The sequence below is a fragment of the Carcharodon carcharias genome, chromosome 6 (genome assembly GCF_017639515.1).
Source record: "Carcharodon carcharias isolate sCarCar2 chromosome 6, sCarCar2.pri, whole genome shotgun sequence".
Taxonomy (NCBI): Eukaryota; Metazoa; Chordata; class Chondrichthyes; order Lamniformes; family Lamnidae; genus Carcharodon; species Carcharodon carcharias.
In genome coordinates this window covers 145,345,340-145,370,156 of record NC_054472.1, presented here as the reverse complement: position 1 = coordinate 145,370,156, position 24,817 = coordinate 145,345,340, and the positions used below count along the sequence as shown (strand labels likewise).

The 24,817-nt window shown below is 42.9% G+C and overlaps 1 protein-coding gene across 2 annotated transcripts in view; it reads left to right on the top strand.

The window, feature by feature from the left end:
• kif9 (kinesin family member 9) overlaps positions 1–24,817 on the top strand; it is a 192,821-nt gene that overhangs the window by 81,639 nt on the left and 86,365 nt on the right. For both annotated transcript variants that reach the window (XM_041190665.1, XM_041190666.1), the window contains 5 exons: positions 5,511–5,603; positions 7,822–7,969; positions 10,892–10,956; positions 15,573–15,650; positions 20,953–21,021. In XM_041190665.1, coding sequence (XP_041046599.1) covers positions 5,511–5,603; positions 7,822–7,969; positions 10,892–10,956; positions 15,573–15,650; positions 20,953–21,021 — 453 coding nt within the window. The remainder of the gene's footprint in view (positions 1–5,510; positions 5,604–7,821; positions 7,970–10,891; positions 10,957–15,572; positions 15,651–20,952; positions 21,022–24,817) is intronic.

The window sequence follows — 24,817 nt, the reverse complement described above, 5'->3', positions numbered from 1 at the left end:
GAGGGATCAAACTTTGGTAGAGGTAGCAATTCAAGGTTTAGAGTCAAGACAGGAGAGCAAAGTAGCAATATGAGAAATGAGGGTCTGAGAATGGCAGGAAGGGACACAGAGAAAAACCCTAAGAATACATCAACAGTCAAGACTAGATGTTACAAAGGTAACAAAAAGACAAAACTGAAGGCTCTCTGTCTGAATGCACATAGCATTCATAACAAAGTAAACAAATTGATGGCCCACATTGAAGTAAATAAATATGACCTGAGAGCAATTACGGAGACGTGTCTGCAGGACGACAAAGAGTGGGTCCTTAATATTGAGGGGTAGATGACATTCAAGAAGAAAGGATGCAAGGTAAAGACGGAGAGGAAGCGTTTTTAATCAAAGAGGGCATTGGTGCAATAGTTCGAGTTGACTTCGGTTCAGGAGGCCAGGATGTAGAATCAGTTTGGGTGGAGATGAGGAATAGTAGGGGGGAAAAGTCATTAGTGGGAGTGGTCTATAGGCTCCCTAACAGTAGCCACAGCGTATTCAAGGGAAAATACTGTATGCTTGTGATAAAGGGACGGCAATAATCATGGTGATTTTAATCTACACATAAACTGGAAAAATCAGATTGGCAGTAGTAGCCTGGATGAGGAGATCTTAGAATGCTTTTGAGATATTTTCTTAGAGCAGCATGTTCTGGAACCAACCAGAGAGCAGGTTATATTAGACTTGATATTGTGTAATGTGACAGGGTTAATTAATGACCTCAGAGTAGAGGCACCACTAGGTAGCAGAGACCAAAATATGATTGAATTTTACATCCAGTTTGAAAGGGGGAAGAGTGTGTCTAATACTAGTAACTTAAATAAGGGCAACTATGTGGGGATGAAAGCTGAGCTAGCTGAAGTGAACTGGGAAACTAGGCTAGAGGACAGATCAAAAGAGAAGCAGTGGCAGACATTTAAGGGGATATTTCAGAGTATTGAGAATAAGTACATTCCTACTATAAAGAAAAATTCTAAGGGGAGGACCCACAATCCATGGTTAACTAAAGAAGTTAGGAGAGCATCGAATTTAAGGAAAAAATATACAACTCCGCAAAGATGAGTGGCAGGACAGATTTTTGGACAGAATATAAAAAAACGGCAGAGAATGACTAAAAGGTTAATCAGGAGAAAGAAATTAGAGTATGAGAGGAAGCTAGCTATAAATGTAAAAATGGATAGCAAGAATTTCTACAGGTACTTAAAAAGGAAAAGAGTAAGTAAAGTGAGTGTTGGTCCTCTAGAGTGACAGTGGAGAGTTAATAGTAGATAATAAGGAAATGGTGAAAGAAATGAACAAATATTTTGCTTCTGTGTTCACTATGGAGGATACAAAAACATTCCACTAATAGCCTCAAATTAGCAGGTGAACGGGAGAAAGGAACTTGGTGAAATTGAAATCACTAGGGAAATGGTACTGAGCAAATTGATGGAGCTGTGGGCTGGCAAGTCTCCGGGTCCCGATGGACTACATCCTAGGGTCTTAAAAGAAGTGACCAATGAGGTAGTCAATGCATTGGTGTTAACTTTCCAAAATTTGCTAGATTCTGGAAAGGTTTCATCAGATTGGAAAGTGGCAAATATAATCCCTCTCTTCAAGAAAGGAGGGAGGCAGAAAACGGGAAACTATAGGCCAGTTAGCTTGATGTCTGTTGTGGGAAGTTATTAGAATCAATCATTAAGGAGGTTACAGCTGGGCACTTAGAAGAGCTCCAGAGTCAGCATGGTTTTGTGAAAGAAAGATCATGCTTAACCAATTTATTGGAGTTTTTTGAAGGAGTAACATGCGCAGTGGATAAAAGGGAGCCTGTAGACATACTGTACTTGGATTTCCAGAAGGCATTTGATATGGTACCACATCAAAGATTATTATGGAAAATAAAAGCACATGGTGTACAGGGTAACATGATAGCATGGATAGAAGATTGGCTGACAGAAAGCAGAGAGTGTGCATAAATGGGTCTTTTTCAGATTGACAGGATGTTACTAGTGGAGTCCCACAGGGGTCTGTACTGGGGCCTCAACTTTTTACGATTTACATCAATGACTTAGATGAGGGGAGTGAAGACATGGTAGCTAAATTTGCAGATGACACAATGATAGGTAGGAAAGTATGTTGTGAAGAGGACATGAGGTTGCAGATGCATATAGATAGGTTGAGTGAGTGGGCAAAGATCTGGCAAATGGAGTTTAATGTGGGAAAATGTGAAGTTGTTCACTTTGGCAGGAAGAACAAAAAAAGTGGATTATTACTTAAATGGAGAACGGATGCATAATTCTAAAAGTGCAGAGGGATCTAGCTCTTCTAGTACATGAGTCACAAAAAATTAGTATGCAGGTACAGCAAGTAATTAAGAAGGCTAATGGAATGCTATCCTTTATTACAAGAGGGATTGAACATAAAAGTAATGATGTTATGCTTCAGTTATACAGGACATTGATGAGACCGCACCTCGAATACTGTGTGCAGTTTTGGTCTCCTTATTTAAGGAATGATGTAAATGCATTGGAGGCGGTTCAAAGGAGGTTTACTAGATTGATATCTGGAATGAGTGGTTGTCTTATGAGGAAAGGTTGGACAGACTGGACTTGTTTCCACTGGAGTTTAGAAGAGTGAGGGGTGATTTGATTGATGTATACAAGATCCTGAACGGCCTTGACAAGGTAGATGTCGAAAGGATGTCTCCCCTTGAGGGTGAATCCAGAACTATGGGGCACTGTTTTAAAATTAGGGGTTTCCCTTTTAGGGCAGAGATGAAAATTTTTTTCTCTCAGAGGGTTGTGCAACTTTGGAACTCTGCCTCAGAAGGTGGTGGAGGCGAGGTCATTGAATATTTGTAAGGCAGAAGTAGATAGAATCCTGATAGGCAAGTGAATCAAAGGTTATCGGGGTTAGATGAGAATGTGGAAATCGAAACACAAGAAGATCAGCCATGATCTTATTGACTGGTGGAGCAGGCTTGAGGGGCTGAATGGTTTACTCCTGTTCCTATTTCTTATGTTCTTGTGTTCATCCTCCCCAGTGTCTGTAAGCCTTCAAAGTCACAATCCATCAATGCTACCTTCCTGCCAGCTTCCCCAGCTTCAAGCACCCTCCCTTCCCCAGTCCCTTCAGGACTGCTTGCTGGAATTATAAAAATGCACCTTTGGAATCTGACCACCCCAACCTATGGCCCAGCTCCATTCATTGGCAGCCAACACCAGAACTACCTCCTCAATGGTTGTCAGGATGGCCAAGTTTGGCACACCACATCTGGTCCTGTTCCTCCCTTTGGCGGTGCCCTCTTCTCCTGCAATTAAAGAAGTAGTAGTTGCTTAGTGTAGTCTACAGGCCACCAACTATTGGGAAGGATGTAGAGGAACAAATTTGCAAGGAAATTACAGCGAGGTGCAAAAATTATAGAGTACTTCTTTTTCTTTATTCCTCCATGGGAGCTGGGCTTCGCTGGCAAGCCAGCATTTGTTGCCCCTCCCTAACTGCGAGGTCATTTCAGAGGCAGTTAAGAGTCAACCACATTGCTGTGGATCTGGAATCACATGTAGGCCAGACCAGGTAAGGATGGCAGATTTCCTTCTCTAAATGGGCATTAATGAACCAGGTGGCTCTTTGCAAGAATTGATAATAGTGTCATGGTCACCATTACTGAGACCAGCTTTCAGTTCCAGATTTTATTAAAGGAATTTAAATTCTACCAACTGCTGTGGTGGGATTTGAACCCATGTTCCCCAAAGTGTAGCCTGGGCCTTTGGATTACTTGTCCAGTGACATTACCACTATAACACCATCTCTCCCTCCTGCTGACCTCCACAGCAACCTCCCTCCAGACTGCTTTTATCTGGCTGGGCGGTGTCCTCTTCTCAACAGGCATAAGGACCTCCCGCTATCACTTATACTGGAGGAGGACTCATAAGGAATCATCATCAAACCTTCGGGCTGTCCTTGGTCCTTCAGCCTCCCAATCTCCTGGCTCCATCCTCCCGGCCATCTGTCAAGAGACAAAGAGAGTTAAAGGCCTGATTTTCAATATCTTCCTAAACATTTACAATTCATCAGGGAAATGAGTCAGCTGTATTCTAATGTTATTTCCTCGTTGGCAAAGGTCTTGAATGCTTCCAAACTAGCAGAATCGCCAAACACGTTTATAAACAAGCTCTTGTCCACTGCAGTAGTTTACACAAATTCAAATTCTTCAATATAAAATTCTTAAGCATCCAAAGAATGCTTTCTGGTGCAGCTACCACTGTCCCATGCCAAGGGTTCCTTTAAATGAGTGGCCTTGACCTACTTCTGGTTCACTGTCTGCCCCTTCTGTCCCTGGCCTTTTGTGGCTAATTGGGTGTGCTACCCGTCATTTCTCAATGCTGTTGGCCAGTTCCCCACTAATTGGCTGCTACACATATTATGCAATATCTTTCAAAGGCAGGGGTGGAAGTCGGTGATCCACACTGGATCAAAATCCTGCCGAGGTACATGAGATTCAGCCCGTGAAGTCAGTAGCTAGGGAATGGAATTTGGAGTGGTGACCAAAAAGCTTCAGACTTCCCTATATTTAATTGGAGGAACTTTCTGCTCATCCACTACTGGATGTTTCATAAGCAGTCTGATAATTTAGCAACAGTGGAGAAAGTCGAGCAATGTAATGCTGAGATAGGGCGGGGTGTCATGAAACTAATGCTGTGCTTTCAAATTATGTCGCTGAGGGACATACAGATGAGAAATAGGGCCAAGGATAGATTCTTGGGGGACACCAGAGATAAAGGCAGGAGAGCGGGAAGAGAAGCCATTGCAAGTGGATATCTTGCTCTGATTAGATAGTTAAGAAATGAGAGCAGTCCCACCCAGCTGAAAGACTGTGGAGAAACATTGGAGGAAGATTATGTAGGCAGCCACGTCAAAGGCTGCAGGTAGGCCGAGGAGGGATTGTTTACCCTTGTCACAGTCACATACGATTCCATTTGTGACTTTGGTAAGAGCCGTTTTAATACTGTGGTATAGGAAGAAATCTGATTGGAGGGATTCAGACATGGACCCCTGAGAAGGAAAAGAGAGGAAAAGAACAAGTTGTACTGATTGAATTAAGAGAGCTCAATCAAAACTGTTGCTCTGTATGTTCACATGCTGTGAAATAAAGCAGTTTAACAATGTGTACCCGGTGTCTTCTTAACAGATGTTTTCTCAATCCATCTTCGAGAACATTGGAGACACATGGTCAAAAGATATGAATATCCAGTTCAGGTCATCAGAATACCATGTTTATGCCATCACATAAGTAGATATTGGACAGTCCTACTCTGGGGTGTGGATCATCTAGTGATTGTCACTGGCATCTGAGCCATGTGCCGATGAATAGTTTAATATGTCCTTGCTTACCAGTTAGGTAGGCAGTTAGTGAACAACCTACTGACCATTTCCAGTAGTTTCTGTTCTTAAGAAAAATCTTATTATGTGGATATCCTTTAATTCTGCTCCTTTGTTTCCAGACGCGATGGAAGGAGCCTTCAGAAGTCAAGTATTTGGCTTCAAAGCTCAACATGGTGGATCTCGCAGGTTCTGAGCGCTTGGGAAAGACAGGAGTGAGTGATGATCAAAATGCTTCATTCCATTTGGTAGTTCCCCAAGTTAGATTGTTGTGGACTTGCGACCAACGTTCCCTCTAATATTTTTGCAGTGTGCAGGTGATTTATTTAAGTTTGTGGCCTCTTTAAATTCTTTTAACTCTCTTAAAGGGACAGACTTGCACTTCACCTACACGGAGGCTTTTCGGTTGCTGTGTGAAGAACAGTCTGGCGCATTACTGAGGGAGTGTCTCATTGACTTGGGTGTCATCCTTCAGATGAGACAGCAGCTCACCAAGTAATTCATGTGGTTGATAAAGAAACCACACCATGACTTGAAGAGAACACAGTGTCTAGAATAACATTACTTGCTTAATTTTACAGCAAATGAATGGTTTTTCAATATACTATAAGCAAACACAATATCCAATTTGCACACTACAAGATCTCACAAACAGCAATAAGTTAAATGATTAGTTCATCTGTTTTTGATGGTGTAGTTTGAAAGGTAAATAAATATCAGCAATAACATTAGGAGCACCCCTTCTCTTCAGATAGTGCCAGGAACACTTGACTTCCATCAGAGGGGCAGATGGAACCTCAAGTCATAGAAATTTATAGCATAGAAGGAGGCCATTTGGCCCATTGTGCCTGTGCTGTCTCTTTGAAAAAGAAGTCACGTATAGTTCCACATCCTGCTCTTACTCCTATCAGCAATGCTGCAGGACTAGGTACCAGAAAGAGTCTTCTGTATTGGTGACAAAACCAGAAACAGAAATACCTGGAAAAACTCAGCAGGTCTGCCAGCATCAGCGGAGAAGAGCACAGTTGACATTTACAATTCTGTTGTAGAGTCATGAGGACTCAAAATGTCAACTGTGCTCTTCTCCACCGATGCTGCCAGACCTGCTGAGTTTTTCCAGGTATTTCTGTTTCTGTTTTTGTTTTGGATTTCCAGCATCCGCCATTCTTTGCTTTTATTTCTGTAATGGTGAAGTAGTCTGTTCAAGTTATATCATATCCCTAAGTTGTGGAAGAAAATTAAAGATTAATACTGCAGAGCTCCAGCTTCTGGTTACGGTAACACATTAATTAAGGGCCGAACTATTGTGATTGTTGTTCTTATTGTTACTGTTACATGCTTACCATCATAAAGCAATTCTTCAGATGCTGGAGTGAGATAATGGTCAATTGACCATGAGCTGTTTGACAATGGATCATCTCAAGTACCTATACTCTATTAAAATTATTTATGGAATCAGATTCCATCACCTTTTCAGACAGGGCATTCCAGATCCTGACAACTCTCTAAGTGAAAAATATTCTCATCTCCTCTGTAGATTTTTTGCTAATAATTTTGAATCTATGGCCTCTAGTTATTGACCCACTTGCCAGAGGAAATAACTTTTCTCTACCTATTAAAACCTCTCATCATTTTGAAAACCTCGATTAGGTTATTCCAAGGAGAACAGTCCTAACTTTCTGCACCCTTTCTAAGGATTTTACATCTTTCTTCCTGTGTGGTTCCCAAAAATGTCCACAATACTCCAGCTGAGGCCTCACCATTATAAAATTCTAGCATCATCTCTTTGCTTTTATATTCTATTCCTCTATTTTTAAACTCAAATAACTCATATGTTTTAACACATCTTGTCAACTCACCCTGCCACCTTTAAGACCTCCCAAAATGCATCACTTCTCTGCATTCAACTCCAACTGCCATGCTTTTGTCTATCCCCCTGTCTAAGTCATTTGAAACCTATAATTATCCTCATCGCTATCTACTACCTTGTCAAATTTTGTAACATCTGCTAACATAGTGTTGCTCTCGACACCTAAGTATAGAGCATTTATAAAAATTGGATTTGAACATATTCAGGTCCACATCATCTAAATGTACAAAAAAATCAAAAACCAGCATTGAGCTCAGGTGTACGCCACTTCCAACCCTTCTCCAATCTGATCAACATCCATGAACTCCAATTCTGTATTCTGTCAACCGCTTTCTATCTATGCTGTTACATTTCCTCTTGTTGGTTCTTGACTGTTGAACTCACAACCTTCTAACTCAGAGTCAAGAAAGCTACCACTGAGTATAAGCAGACAATTACGTGCGAAAAATGTAACATGCTTAATTTTCTTTACGCCGATATACCACTGACAAACTACAAACAAAAGAGTGTGCAATTGCATAGTATCTTTTTAATCCACCCTAATGCCCTTTGTGCTCTTTCAGTCTGAAGGGCAGGTGATGCGTGAGGCTATGTACATCAATAAGACACTCTCCTTCCTTGAGCAGACCATCATTGCTCTTGCTGATCCCAAGAGAGAACATATTCCGTTCAGGCAGAGCAAACTCACACATGCATTGAAGGACTCTTTAGGTAAGTGAGTAGATTAAAAGGACAGTGCATAGAAGAAACATTAGAGAATAAAGGAGTGAAATAAGAGGATGAAACAGTCAGAAAGATTTACACTAACATAGTGGCTAAATTACCAGACTGGTATCCAGAGGGTGGGTTCGATAATTCAGTGAATGCAAGTTATAATTCCATCATGCAGTTTTAAATTTGAATTCAGTTTTGTAAATAAATTTGGAAACCTGGGGCAGGATTTTCCAGCCCCACCCACCGCCAGGATTGTCCGGTCCTGCTGAAAGTTAATGGACTTTTGGCTGAGCTGCCAAAATCTCCCGCAGCAGGTCCTGCCGCGACAAGGCCGGAAACTCCCGGCCCTGGTTGGAGTGTCATTAAAAACTCAACTGATTTCCCAAAGTCTTTTAGAGAAGGAAACCTGCTGTCCACACACGATCTGGTCTATGATTGACTCCAGACTCTTAACTGCCCTCTGAAATGACTTAGTAAGCCACTATGTTGTATCATACCATTACAAAGAAGAAGGTGGCCCACTACTACCTACTCAGGGGCAAATAGAGTTTGGCAATGTGTGGGTCTTGCCTTCACCTACTCATTCTGAATTTGAATTAAAAAGAAGTGTTAGATCTGAATTTAGCTCTGGAGCAGGAAAAATAGGTAATAGAGATATACTGCCAGATCCCTGACCCTAAAAACTTTCCTTCCTCACCCAGCCACTTCCAACTGGGCTCTCAGCTTTCTGCGCCCAACTAGAAGGTGTGGAATAAGAAAACCAGCAGATACTTTCCTGCCGTACCTGCACTTACATTGTAGTACCGCTGGCTCCAGGAAAGAACAGAAGAAGGGTGCAGTGATGGGAAGCTTGCTTGTCTCATTGATGCAGGGAGAGGAACTGGTGTGATCATCTCTCCCTCTCTACTGCCCAAGCCAAAAAATGAGACCCTAGGCTATTTTAAATATTTTATCTGTAAGTCTTCATGGAGGGCCCTAACTCCTTTGGATGCAAGCAACAAGTGTCAAGCTGCAGCACTGCTGAATTTTCTGGTGGGCAAGGCCCACTGAAGCAGACAATATGACATAAGTTTAGCAGTTAGTTATTTGTGAGGTTAAGAGACCTGGTGGTGTTGGGAGGAAAGTTTCCTCTGAATGTTATGTGACTTGAAAACAAACTTACAAGGAGTATTCTTAAGATTTAATTATACGTAGCATACAAGGGAAATCCAATTCCTAGGTGAGAAGGTAAAAAGGAGTGGTCAAAATCCTAAAATGGAGGAGCTTATTGGTCCCCAATAACTATTAAGCACTTGGGACATGCTGAAGATATTATATAATTGTGAGTTTGTACCCTAAAATTATCCCTTCACTGAGTCATGATGCATTTTTATAGAATCATAAAAATTTACAGCACAGAAGGAGGACCTCACTCAGGCCATCATGTCCACTGCGGTCTACAATTAGCAAACCAGCCGAATTCCACTTTCCAGCTCCTAGTCCCTAACCTTGTAGGTTATGGCACTTAAGGTGCATTTTAAATGTAATGAGGATTTCTGCCTCTATCACTCTTTCAGGCAGTGAGTTCCAGATTCCCACAACCAGGTGAAAAAAATTCCCCTTGAATCTTGTTTTTTCCACTTCTCACTAAGTTGTTTGTCACTTAGGAGCATGCTGTCTTTACTGCATTACCCAATGTTCATTCATTCCCAGTGCATATGAACTAGATAGCAGAAATACATGTCACAAACAAATTAATGTTGTTCCATTTGTGGGGAAAGAATTTCCCTACTCACTATGTATAATTACAAGGTACATGTATTTACATTAAAGTGCACATGATTTTAATATCATGATAATAATTCTCTCCTGTTAATATAAGGTAACAGAAATAACATTTACTAGCACAGTGAATAAACAATTAAAAATATTACAGATAGGAAAAGACCATTAGACACCAGACATTCCTTCTTAACAGAACAAGTAATCTTCTTACTGTACCCCTCTATCACTTCTCTTTTCAAAACCTAACCCAATTATACCATTCATTTCCATAGTTTTTTCTGGTGAGTTTTCTATCATCCTTTAAGTGAAGTAAGTTTCCTCTCTTACTCCTGATTGCCTAATGATTAATTTACACACATAGGGCTGGATTTTACCAGCTCTCTGGGGAAGCGCTGGGAGGAGATGGGGCCCTTAAAATGACGAGAGAAGGCAAGGTGGGGGAGTGCCCATCACCTTACCACCTCCATACCATTTTACCAGCAGCAGGATAAGTGGAGGACAGTCCCCCCACGCAGAAGCCAATTGAGCAAGTTAACTGGCCAATTAATGGCCTCTTCCCACTGCCACTGGCTTTTCACCAGTGGCATGTGGGCCCTCCGCCTTTATGGGGGACTGCCTGGTGAATCCTGGTGGCCTCCCTGTGAGCTTGATGGCAGGTGGTGGAGGGGTGTAGGGTGGGTCAGGAGTTGGGGCCATCCTACTTGGGGATTTTGTGGCCCGCAGCAGCATTGGCCACCCTCGCAGCAACTCCTCCTCCTCCTGCCTGACTGGCCCCAATGATCCCAGACTCCATTTACCTGATTGGGAGGGCAGCCTGCTTCCATAGCATCATCTCTTGCAGGTGTAGTCCCAGATGTGGCTACCACCTCCAGTGACTTGCTGAGCTGTTGGCCCTCCAGCTGGCTGGCAGTTCCTGGGGATGGACAGACATACTTCACCGGAACAGGAAGGCGAACGACAACTAGTTAGTTGCCAGTTGCCTCAAAAATGCAACCGGAGAGTGAGGTCACAATTGGCAGAGGCAGGATTGCAGATCAAATTTTATCCTTAGTGTGTAAACATTTTGGCATAATCTGCTGATCAACTTCACAAATTCCCTTTTCAGTTTTAAAGTGCAGTGTTTAAAGCAGACACCTTGCTGTCAACTCTCTTTAGGTGGGACCTGCAACACCATCTTAGTGGCAAATATTTACGGAGAGGCTGCTCAAATCGAGGAAACGGTAAGGATCATACAGAGACATGGAATCTGTCCCTGAAGGTATTGAGGGGCTTAAATAAGTGTTTCTTTTATTTATTTGCAGAATCTGGGTTAGCAAGGCCAATGTTTAGCTACCTTTGTGTAAATTTTTGGGTGTATTTAACTTCCAAATCCACTTACTCAATATTAATTTGTTCATTTGAGACTTTGACCATTCAGGCAATAGGAGACAATCTAGTCATGTAACTCAGGAAACATTTATTAAGCAACTAAAGTGATACTTAACAAAGATAGGCAGTGACTTTACTGGCTTGACGCAGTTCTTGCTTCCCGATTCAGTCTAGCACATAAGGCAACACAGGGTTTTCCCTCTCTCTCTCTCTCTCTCTCTCTCTCTCTCTCCCTCTCCCTCTGTGCCTGTCAAGCGTTGTAATCTTCTACTCCCAGCTGGAAAGCAGTCTTCAGCTCACCCTTCAAATTCAGCATGTGTGATAGCTCAAAGCTGGTGCTCTTTAACTCTTTCAGAACTACGGCCCAGGTGCATGACTTCTCCTGTTTCTGGATTCTGATGGCTCAAGTGGTGCATGATCAGTTTCTGATTGGTTTGTGTGGTGGTTGATTATCTATTGTATTAATTATGTGTAGGACATTCTCTCTCATTGTAGCCTTTCCTATTGTCTCATTAAATTTTGTAACTTCCCAGTAGTTTATGTCTATTTTTAGTTTCAGTGTTTGCTTATTCGAGATAAGAGAGTGTGATGTCTAGCACTAATGATTAACATTTAGGCTCAGTAACCCAAATGTTTAATTGATGTCTAGATGTCTTATAGAATTCTTATCTGCCTGTGCTTTGTACGAGTTAATTAAAATCTTGTAAAGGAGTACTCTCACGACTCACGGGGGACAGTGCGCTGCAATATCAAGCCCCACTGCTCACCAAGCCACAACAAGTGTGAAAAAGCTTGATCAACCCACCTAATTATTTAATTTAACAGATTATGAGCACCAGGAAACTGTTTATTGAACCAATTGTCTTTAACCAGTGGCACATGGAAGGAATATAACCTGCTAATTTCTAACTCTGTAACCTAAACTTTACCCCTTCTTAAATTCCTATACACACACATACAAGGCACGTAAGACACAAAAAAACATGAGGCAGAATTTTGCCTTCATCGGGTAGACATGGTGAGTGGCCCGGGATCGACCAGGAAACCGCCTGCCGTCCGCGATTGGACCAATTAACAACCACCCGGCGTGAAAAGCGCACTGCAGCGCTCAGCACTGCCAGGGTGGGGGCAGGAGGAGTGCAAGCGCTGAAGTTGGCACATGTGTGCGGGTAAGCGCAGTGAAAGCTCCCTGAGGCACAGAGCTGCCTCAGGGAGCTGAAGATTTTTATCAATAAAAATGAAGGTTTTTAAAATAATGAAAACTTGTCCCCTCATGTGACTCTGTCACATGAGCAAGGACATTTTAAATATGAGTGTAAAAAGTTTTTATTTTTTTGAATCACTGGTCAAAATCTCATCCATCCCGTGGATGAGATTTCACCAAAAATGCAAAGGCCGCTTGGCCTTTTCGCCCGTCCACCAACCAAATAGTTGGACGGGCAGTGAAAAACTCCAATCAATTAGTTGATTAAGGGCCTTAATAGGCTGCTGAATTGTCGGCAGGCGTGCTGCCGACTCCCGCGCGCTGCCACCGACCTAAGTATCATGCCAATGCGTGTTGATGTCGAGATGCTCGTCCAACATCATTGCATGTCATTTTACGCTTGAGCATGTCAGGCACATGCCTGCACACCTAGCAAAAAATTGTGGCCATGGGTTTTAAGGGTGTGAGAGAACAGTTCAATGGCACCAATTCCAGAGTACAGGATTCGATGGGTTGATTTTGATCGATGTCTTCCAAATTCTTTTCAGTTCTTTGTTGCTGACATGAGCTGGTTTTCCAGCACATCAGTCTTTAGTTCGCTGGTTGAGCTTGCCTTTCAATGTCTCTAACAGTGATTTTTATAACTAGTGACTTTTATAAGTTCAACATAACCTTGTTGCTCTTGTACTCTATGCTCCTATTAATAAAGCCCAGAATACTGTATTCTTCATTAACATTCTCTTAAGCTGTTCTGACAACATCAATGATTTATGCACATAAAAACCTAGGTCCCTCTGCTCCTGCACCCCCTTTAGAGTTGTACCCTTTACTTTGTATTGTCTGTCCATTTTATTCCAACCAAATGAATCTCTTCACATTTCTCTGCATTGAACTTCATCTGCCACCTGTCCACTATTTGTCTATTTCCTTCTGAAGTTCTGCACTATCCATCTCATAATTCACAATGTTTCCAAGCTTTGTGTCATCTGCAAACTTCGAAATTGTGCTCAGTACACCAAGGTCTTGGTCATCAATATATACCAGGGAAAGCAAGGGTCTCAACACTGATCCCTGGGAAACTTCACTACAAACCTTCCTTCGGCATGAAAAACATCCATTAATCATACTCTTTACGTAGGAACGTAGGAGCAGGAGTAGGCCTTTTGCCCCATCGAGCCTGCTCTACCACTCAATTAGATCAAGGCTGATCGTATATCTCAATCCCATTTTCCTGTGCTATCTTCATACCCTTGATGTCATTGGTATCCAGCAATCTATCGATTTCTGTCTTGAGTGATTGAGTTTTCACAGCCCTCTGTGGTAAAGAATTCCAAAGATTCACCACCCTCTAAGTGAAGAAATTCCTCCTCATCTCAGTCTTCAGTGGCCTGTCCTTATTCCCCTGCTTCTGGACTCACCAGCCAGTGGACACATCCTATCTACATCTACTCTGTCACACCCTGTAAGAATTTTTAAAGTTTCAATGAGATCACAGTTTCCTCAATCTCTCCTCATAAGACAATCCCACATCCCAGGGATTAGTCTGGTGAACCTCTGTTGTATTCCCTCTATGGCAAGTAAGATAAGGAGACCAAAACTGTACACAATACTCCAGGTGTGGTCTCACCAAGGTTCTATACAATTGCAGCAAGGCACCTTTATTCATATATTCAAATCCCCTTGTGATGAAGACCAACATACCATTTGCCTTCCTAATTGTTTGCTGCACCTGCATGCTAAGTTTTAGTGATACATGAACAAGGGCACCCAATATACTTAGCCAATTCTGTGTCCTTGTTGCTGGTGTCCCTTTTATTCCATGAGCTATAACTTTGCACACAAGTCTGTTGTGCAGCACTATATCAGACACCTTTTGGAAGTCAAAAGTCAGTTATTGCTGTCCAATAGAGATGGGATCAAATCTTGGTCCTTCTTGGTCAATAAGCCTCATGCAACTTTATGCTTTTATCCAACTGCATTTCTGGAGGTCCTTACTAACTTTGTTTGTGATGGATGATTTGTTTGATATTGTTTGTATGCCTACAACTATATACATGTGTATTTCTTTTCATGTGCTTGCATTTGACTTTGTGTGTGTTTCTGTCCATGTTGGTATGTTTTTGGCCTCATGTCTTTTTAACATTTCTAAAAAAACCAGTAGAGTTGACAATCTAGGGACTAAATCTCTGTAACTGGTGGTGATTGTTAATGTTGTGCACTCAGAAAACATTTCTGGTTAGGGGAGAGCAGTGACCTTAAACAGCCTGCATACATCCACTGTCTGAGGTCATACATTAGGAGTAGTCACATGGGGATAAGATATTAATAGGCAACTGATGTCTATGGAATTGCAACTCAGCAAGCATCTCAATACCTTTGGGAGAGGGGGCAGCAGGTAAAATAAAAGAAGTAAGCATTTGTGATATTAAATTGATGAATTAAATCCCATCAAGTCAGTTTGAGAATTTGAGTTCAAGATTTTTTGTTTAATGGAAATAAAAAAAACTGGTACCAATAAAATTGGCCATAAAGCTGTCATTTTCTCATAACAATCCAGTTGGTTCATGAATGTCCTGTAGGGAAGAAAACTTGCTGTTCTCACCTTGTTTGGCCTATTTGTGACTTCAGTCCCACACCAAAGTAGTCAATTCTCAACTGCCCTCTGAGTTAGCCTAGAAAACCACTCAATTGTAGCAGATTTCCACTAGTAGTTCAAGAAGGCCCATCAACACCTTCTCTGGGAAACTAGAGAATAAACGCTGGCCTTACCAGTGACACCCATATCATACACTATTTGACAAGTTTCCTATTGAGCACAAGTAATACAGAAAAAATGTTGTTTCAATACTATTGAACTCCTCTCATAGCTCATTTGGTAAAATCACTGCCTAGTGTGGAACTGAAAAGTACAGATTGATAAAGTGTCATGTATGACCTCTGGTCTGTGTTGAGTAGGGGCAGTTAAAAAGCAGCCTCAGTACCCTTGGGTAAGACAGAGAAAGAAAATCAGTAAGGGATCTGCTTCTAACACTGTTTCAGTCCTAGAATGAGAGTAAGCTAATGAGTGTAGGATCAGACTTGGCTGTAGAGTCCTTGTGGTCCAACAGCCCACTGATACTTACTCATTGAGCTTGCTAGTTAATAAAGGTGACTTGAGTAAACTACCAGGGGAGGGCTGTGAAACTGAGGCAGCACCTTCAAGAAGGGAGGAAATGAAAGGAAATAAACTCCTCTACCTCTACAACATTTTTTCTCTTGTTTCAGCTGTCCACACTCCGATTTGCATCAAGGATGATATGCATACCAGCTGAGCCAGCCCCTAATGTGCACAGTGACCGAAAGGTGAGTGTAGAACTTATTCATTTTATTTTGAAGCTTTTTCCCATTCAAATAAGCACCCACATACCACCCATTCACTCTGAAAACAGATTATCAAAGTAGCTTTCTAGTAATAGAGTCCTGATTTGATTGACAGAATAAAATGGTTTGTACTTCTTTAGCATGTTTTTGCATTTCTCAGAAGTTTCCAAGTACATCACATAGCTTATTCTTGAGGTGTGATAGCTATTGTTAAATAGGCAAATCATCTTTCACAGACCTTGTTTAGCAATTAGATGAATGACCAGCTAATGTTTATGTCTGACGCTGCTTGAGAAAGGAGAACTCCCTGCTGTTCTATCAATCCTGCTAATAGGTCTGTATAATAGGTCTTCACTAATCCAGAGTGGGTGTGGCGGGATCTTGATTTTCTATCTCCTATGAAGGATAATACCTCTGACAATGCAGTAATCCCTCAGTGGGCAGGATGGCATCTTACCCTATCAACTGAGACTCCTGGGCCCAAATTTTCACAAGCCATTTAAAAATGATGGACGTTCCCAATTTGGAGACTCCCATTGCTGTTGTGAGTCATTTTTGCCAGTGTGGAATAGGGATCCACGTAGGAAGAACACACCCTGCATTACCCGACCTAACCAGCTCCATTGCTTGGGTTGGCATCTCTTAACCCCTGGCAATTTTCATGGAGTTGGGCTAAGCATTCATAATGAACCCCTCCAGAACTGTATTAGCAGAAACAGATGGCATCTGGTTCTCCATTTGGGCTCATTATGAATATTTGGCTGAGCTCCAAGACTCACAAATGCACTAGCTCAGCTGTAGGACAAACTGAAATGGAGGATTTAATTTGCTTGATTAACATCTTTAAGAAGTTAAAATTAGTTAGTCACTCTGTGTTCTTTTTTGTCAATGTCTATGGCCAGGATTTTTCCCTCATTGGGCGGGCTCGGTGGAGGCAAGCAGGAGCGGTTGGGAAGCCAACTGCTGCCCGCGATTGGGGCCTGACCACAATTTCACACTGGCGGGCCAGTTAAGGCCCACCCAGTGTGAAACACGCGCTGCAGCATTCAGTGCTGGCTGTGTGGCTGCAGGGGGGTGTAGAGGGGAGGTGGGCGAGTGAGGAACTTCGCACATGCGTGTGGGTGCATGCAGCAAGATCTCCCTGGGGCACAGAGCTGCCTCAGGGAGATGATGATTTTGAAAAATAAGAAAGAAAGAGTTTAAAAATGTTAAAAACATGTCCCCTCTGTGACTCTGTCACATAAGTAGGGACATGTTAGAAATGAGTTTGAAAGTTAAAATTTTTTTAAAATGACGGATCGAAACCTCATCCTGCCTGTGGAGGAGGCTTCGCAAAAAATCCAAAGACCACTTGAAAAATTTAATTCAATTAGATTTTTAATGGCCTTAATAGGCCTGTTAATGGTCAGTGGGCGCACTGCTGACTCCCGCGTGCGACTGCCGACCGAAATATCGCGCATCATTTTACCCTCATTCGGGTCGGTCACGTGCCCGCCCGACGAGCAGAAAATTCTGCCCTATATATTTGTTTGGACAAGATTACGAGGTGTGAAGTAGATATAACTTCTGTTATTGATACTATAATGGCCCGAATGTAGAAAAACAAACCATACTGGAAATACTTAGGTCAGGCAGGAACAGTGGAGAGGAACAGAATTAACATTTAAGGTCGATGACGGTTCAGAACCTGTTCTGATGTAAGGGTATCAACAAGAAATGTTAACTCTGTTTCTCTCCACAGATGCTGCCTGACCTATTGGGTATTTTCAGCACTTTTTTGTCTGGATTTCAGATTTCCAGCATTCCCAGTATTTTGTTTTTTAACTCTAATGCCCATGTCTAATTAGCACTTTTGTAGCGTTGTAGGAACAGAAGCTTGTTTTAAAGCATGTTTATGAATAGATGGGCAAAATTTTACGGTCCTTGTCATCAGATTTGCAGGTGGGGGGGCGAGCCGTAAAATCCCCTGAGTGGGCTTCCCACCACCCTCCTGCCCACCCCAGACCTGTCTGCAATTTTATGTGGGGCGGGTTAGGCCTAGGGTGGCCTGCCAGCCCTTGTCTCAATTAGGGCCCTTATGTGGCCAATTATTACCCACCTAAGGGCTGCTTCCCACCTGACCTCAACTTTGAAGCTGTTGGGAGGAGTTCAGGTGGGAAGCCCAGCAGATCACCCTGCTTGGACTTCGGGGAGGCATGGGTGGGGAAAGTTGGGATGGGGGGTATCTCCCTTAAGGGTCCCTCACTCAAGGGCTACCCTCAGCATTAGGCACCCCACCAAGGTCTGCTCTCTATGGATGCCCTCTCCCCTCCGCACCGTGACACAGCCCCACACTTACCTGGGGACTTCAGGACTTCGAATCTGAGGCCTGCTTGTAGTCCCAGTCATGGCCACTGATACTGACAGGGCCAATCTAATTGGCTGGCAGCTCTCTGAGATGGGACTTCCACCTGAGAGAGGGCTGGAAGTCCCATCTCTAGCCGATTAACACTCCTCAGAACAGGACAGCTGTGATTGGTAGGAATGTGCTTCCCCATCAACTCTTCAGGTGACATGGCAGAAACCCCTCCATCCAAAAAAATCCTGGCCGGGTGTTTCTTTCCCCTCATTATTTCAACTTGCTATTATTATATGGCTTTTGGGTTCTTCACATAGTGCATACTGGGTGAGTGGGCATGGAGGACCCTGGGAGCATGGGAGGCATTGAGGTGATGTGGAGACCATGGAAATGGCATGGAGGGGACATAGGCAGTAGGTGGGGGGGGTGCTGGGGTTGGTGAAAGTTTATGAGGGTGAGGACTAGAAGGCCTAACCGCTTCTTATACAATTGGGATGAAGTCTTAGAGAACCAAGACAAACCTTCTAACCAGCCTGCCTTGGCACTCGCCCACATTTATGGCCGCCTACGATCTGCTTCTCCCGACCTACCTTAAACCGAGAGGGGTCTGCCAAGTCAGAAATGTCCTGAAGCAGTAGCAAAAAATCCAGTCCTTTGGAGGCTACTTAATACGATGAGAGCCCATGGTGTTGGGGGTAGTACATTAGCATGGATAGAGGACTGGCTAATAGAAGACATAGAGTTGGGATACGGGGGGGGTGGCATTTTAAGGATGGCGACCTGTAACTAGTTGAGTGCCACAGGGATCAGTGCTGGGGCCACAATTATTTACAATATATATTAATGACTTGGATGAAGGAAATGAATGCACCATTGCCAAGTTTATGGATGACACAAAAATAGGTGGGAAGCCAAGTAGTGAGGATGACACAGAGTCTACAGAGGGATATAAACAGGTTAAGTGAGTTGGGAAAAATGTAGTAGATGGAATATAATGTGGGAAAGTGTGAGGTTATGCACTTTGGCAGGAAGAATAGAGGAGCTGAATATTACTTAAATGGAGAAAGACTGAAGAAAGCTGCAGCACAGAGGGATTTGGGGGTCCTCATGCATGAATCCCAAAAAGCTAGCATACAAGTTCAGCAGATAATAGGTAAGGCAAATAGAATGCTGGCCTTTAATGGAGTATAAAAATAGGGCAATAAAAGTAAAATACTGCAGATGCTGGAAATCTGAAATAAAAACAGAAAATGCTTAAAAATCTCAGCAGATTTGGCAGCATCTGTGGAGAAACAGAGTTAACGGTTCACATCCGTATGGCTCTGAAGAAGGGTCATACAGACTCGAAACGTTAACTCTGTTTTTCTCTCCACAAATGCTGCTGGACCTGCTGAGTTTTTCCAGCATTTTCTGATTAAAAATAGGGAGGTCTTGCTAAAACTATACAAGGCACTAGTTAGACCACACCTGGACTACTGTAAACAGTTTTGGTCCCCTTATCAAAGGAACGATATACTGTCATTGGAGGCAGTCCAGAGAAGTTTCACTAGGTTGATCCCGGGGATGGGGGGATTTTCTTCTGAGGAGAGGTTGAGTCGGTTGGGCCTGTACCCATTGGAGTTTAGATGAAAGAGGGGGCTTGATAGGATAGATGCTGAAAGGTTGTCTCCCCTTGTGGGAGAGTCTAGGGCCAGTTGACATAATCTCAGAATAAAGGGTCACCCACTTAAAACAGAGATGAGGAGGAATTTCTTCTCTCAGAGGGTAGTCAATCTGTGGAATGCTTTACCACAGAAGAAGGTAAGTATATTCAAGGCTGAGATAAACAGATTTTTAATCAGCAAGGGAATCAAGGGTTATGAGGAAAAGGCAGGAAAATGGAGTTGAGGATTATCAGATCAGCCATGATCTCATTGAATGTCGGAGCAGACTTGATGGGCTGAATGGCCTACTTCTGTCCCTGCGTCTTACGGTCTTATGGGATGATATTAACCTCTCCCTCGATTGGTGGGGGTATTTTAAGTCACAAAGTGTAACCCCAACCAGCTGCGCCCATGCATGTCTCCATGCCAGTGGGAGCATGCTATTGAGTTGGATGATCAGCCATGATCATAATGAATGGCGGAGCAGGCTCGAGGGGCCGAATAGCTTACTCCTGCTCCTATTTTCTATGTTTCATTTATATGGGAGCAGGTTGCATGACATCCATGTGTCCTGCTTATGAGAGGCAGGATGGTTGTAATATATAAATCAGTTTCCCAGAATGGAACTGGGAGCTTGATTTAAACTTAAAGGTTTCCAGCCGGGTTTCCTAGGGTTCAGGAAACCTGGCAGCAAAATGATCTCGCTGCTGCTGCCTTGAAACAGTGAAGTGCTTTTTTAAAGTAAGAGGAGTAAGAATGCTTTCCTGCTACCTCACCATCAAGCTGAAGATGCCTTTCTTGCTGCTGTGATTGACCAACATCCTCCCCACCATGTGATCTTGTGACCCCACCCCCATTCTGCCCCATGATACTTTCCTTCATCTTGACCACCCGTCCAGCCCACTTACCCCCAATCCCCATGTCCCCTCCCTTGCACTGTAATCTTTCCCAATACCAGCCTTCTAGCACTGGTTTTCCTGCCTAGCAGTCTGTCAAGTTGGCCAGCTATCAGGTGAAAAACAAAATGAAAGTACATAATGAGGCCCTCCCATTAAATTTGACTGGAGCTCCATATTCCCAGGTTTTCCAGCTTTCATCCCATCCCACACCCCCTCCTTACCTCACAAAATCGCCCTCCTATGGTCTCCCGGCCTTCCTGTAAACATTGGGGCCTTCATATGGGAAGTGCACGTGCTGTTAATTGAGGCAAACTATTTGATGATGCAAGGTAATGTGTTATGGGGATAAACTTCAGTGGCAAGAATATCAGCATTCTATCCATAAATTATGCTTCTCTTTCTAGAAATTGGTTCTGAGTCTTCAGAAAGAGATCCAGCTACTGCAGGATGAGCTGGCTATGCACAACATACTGGTGAGATGTTTCACATTTCCGGCTTCAAATGTTTGCATTATCTTCTGATTGCACAAGTGATACTAAAGAAAGTTACAGTGTGATTGTTTGAGAGTTTTTTAAAATCATTTTTGTCATTAAAAAATGAAAAGGTCTGTCTGTAAAGTATTTATGGTGAGTTTATTTTATTCTGCTGGTCGCAGCTCACTAAGACACAGACGTTTTTAGCAGTGTGATGTCCCTCCCCATCAATGTTATTTTCAAACATTTATGTGTTACAGAAGGATATGCACTGATATATACCAGTTAGTCTTTCAGAATATCACACGATTATATTCCAATAAATCTGTCAAATTACACAATGACTGTATTCCTGTTAATCCCTCAGGATATCCAGTGATTATAGTTTAGTAATTCTGGATATCGAGTGATATATTCCAATTATGCTGTTAGGGTGTTCAATTGTACGTTTCAGTAAATCCTTCAGACATCTAGTGATTATATTCAACTAATTCCCTCAAAATATATTGATTATATTCCAGCAAATCTGTCAGATTATCCAGTGAATAATTCCAATAATTGTATCTAGAACTTCCAGTAAATCTCAGGGTATTCACTGACCATATTCTAGTAAATCTCCAGTTAATTCGGCTACTATATTCCAATAAATTTCTCAAGATTGTCAGGGATATGTGCCTTTAAATCTCAGAATACAGTGATAGATTTCTGTAATCCTTTCTAGATATCTGGTGATTTATTCCTGTAATTATCTCTAGATTTTGAGTGATATCACCCAGTAATTCTTTCTGGATGTATGCTGATATATTCCTGTTATTCTTTCTTGTAATCACTTTCTTGTAAAAGTGATATATTCCTGAAATTCTCTCTGGATTTTGCATGATGTAGCCTAGTAATTTTCTTTGGATATAGAGTGATATTTTCCTGTAATTCTCTCTGGATATGGTGGTGCTCCTATGCAACAGATGCATGGGAGCGCCACAACCTGCAAGTCTACCAAGCCTGCATCCTCAGTGCACTCTACAGTAGTGAGACCTGGGGCTGAATCTTCTGGTTGATGTGCGGGGACGGGCCCGACACACCGACGTGTAAAATGGCACGCGATGACGTTGAGCATGCGTCCCAACGTCATCGCGCGTCAACTCGATATTTCGTTCCGACGCGTGCCCACTGAAATGTCAATGACCCAAGCGACCTTCACGTTTTTCAGGAAACCCCTTCAATGGGCGGGATGAGGTTTTCTGAAGCTTATATAAAATAAATACATAAATTTTTCCACCATGTGACTGTGTCACATGAGTTGGGACATGTTTGAATAAATTTTTAAATCTATTCTTTATTAATTCTCATAACCATTCAATCTCTCTGAGGCAGCTCCGTGCCTCTGGGAGATTGCTGCGCTCTTTCGCATGCATGTGGAAAGACCGCAGGCCCCAATTCTCCCTCCTCCCCCATCCACACAGGTAGCACTGAGCACATTACACTGGGCGGGCCTTAATTGGCCCGCCTGCGTAAAATAGCAGTGCGCAGCCGATTGCGGGCTGCGATCAGCTCCGCGCCCGCCCCTGTCTGGTCCTGCCCAGCCCACCCGCCATAGGAAAATCCTGGCCCTGAATAACATATGCTGGGCAGTAGTAATGACTGAACAGTTTCCACCTTCACTGTCTCAGATGCATCCTCAGTATCTCCTGGCAGGACAAGGTCACCAAAGCTGGACCATGACATTTATCTTCTTGTTAGTAATAGTTAAACTAAACTCTTTACAGGCATGAGAGAGTTTGTCCTTTGGTGTTCTTCAGTATGGATTACTAGTGCAGCATCATTGGCATTGAGCAACTCTCTGATGAGGACTTGGCGCACTTTTGTCTTAGCTCTTAGGTGGGCAATGCTGAACAGCTTTCTGCCGGTCCTGGAATGTAAGTAGACACCCCCTGCAAATGAACAGAGTTGCATGACAATTAGGAGAAGTAGCATGCAACAGAAAAAGCTAAGTGATTCTACAAGCAGATCAGATTTAGTCTCTTCCTTCTACATCCAGTTGTGGTTGATGGTGGACAATTAAACAAATAACAGGAGGAGACTGCTGAATGAACATCCCCACCCTCAATGATGAGGGGAGCCCAGCATGTCATTGCAAAAGACAAGGCTGAGGCATTTTCAACCATCTTTAACCAAAGGGCCAAATGGATGAACCACCTTGGCCTCCTCCTGAAGTCTCATCAGCGCAGATGCCAGTCTTCAGCCAATTCAATTCAATACAAGTGATAAAGAAATGTCTGAATGCACAGAATACAGTAAAATCTATGACAGCAACCCAGCTGTAGGACTGAAGGCTCCAGAATTAGCCGCATCCCCTAACCAAGCAATTCAAGTACAGCTACAACACTGGCAACTATTCAACAAAGTGGGAAGTTTTTCAGGATGTCCTGTCCATAAAAAGCAGGACAAATCCAATCAGGACAAAAATCAACCCATCAGCCTACTCTCATCATCAGCAAAGTGATGGAAGGTGTCACTGACAATTCTATCAAGTTACTGTTGCTCAGCAATAACCTGCTCACCAATACTCAGTTTGGGCTCTGCCATTCAGCTTCTGACCTCATTACAGCCTTCGTCCAAATATGGACAAAGGAACTGAATTCCAGAGGTGAGGTGAGAGTGCCTGCCCTTGACATTAAAACAGCATTTGACTGAATTTGGCATTAAGGAACCCTAGCAAAATTGATGTCAATGGGAATCAGGGAAAAAGCCACCACTTATTAGAATCATACTTAGCATAAAAGAAGATAGTTGTGGTTGTTGGAGGTCAATCATCTCAGTTCCAGGACATCACTGCAAGAGTTCATCAGGGTAGTATCCCAGGTCAGACATCTTTAGCTGCTTCATCAATGAACTTCCTTCCATCATAAAGGTCAGAAAGTGGGGAGGTTTACTGTTTATTGCAGTGTTCAGTACCATTTGCAATTTCACAGAATCTGATCTTCCATACCTACAGACAGGAAATTTGGACAACATTCAGGCTTGGGCTGATAAGTGGCACGACAAGTGCCAAGCAACGACCATCTCCAACATGAGAGAATCTAACCATTTGTCCTTGATGTTCTGCAGTGTTAGCATCACTGAATACCCCACCATCAGCATCCTGGAGGCTACCATTGAACAGAAGCTTAACTGGACCAGCCATATAAATACTGTCACAGCAAGAACAGTCCAAAAGCTGGGAATTCTGCAGGAAATAACTCACCTCCTGATTTCTCAAAGCCTGTCTGCCATTTATATACAAAGCACAAGTCGAGAGTGTGATGGAATACTCTCCGCTTGCCTGGATGAGTGTAGCTCCAACAACACTCAAGAAGCTCAATACCATCCAAGACAAAGCAAACTGATCATGGTATAGGGGTCATTCAAGTTGGGGGAGTGAAAATGAATGCAGTAGTTTTTAAATAATTTTTTCAAGGATGTGAGCCCATACCTAAATGCCCTTGAGAAGGTGGTGGTGAGCCATCTTCTTGAACCACCGCAGTCCATCTGGTTGATCAACGTCCCATCTACAACCTTAAAAAACATTCATTCTCTCCAACACTGGCATACAGTGGCAGCAGTGTGTACCATCTACAAGATGCACTGTGGCAACTTGCCAAGCTTCCTTCAACAGCATCTTCCAAACCAATGACCTTTACCACTTGGAAGGACAAGGGCAGCAGATGCCTGGAAACACTACCACCTGCAAGCTCTCCTCCAAGCCACACACCATCCTGACTTGGAACTATATCATCATTCCTTTGCTGTTGCTGGGCTA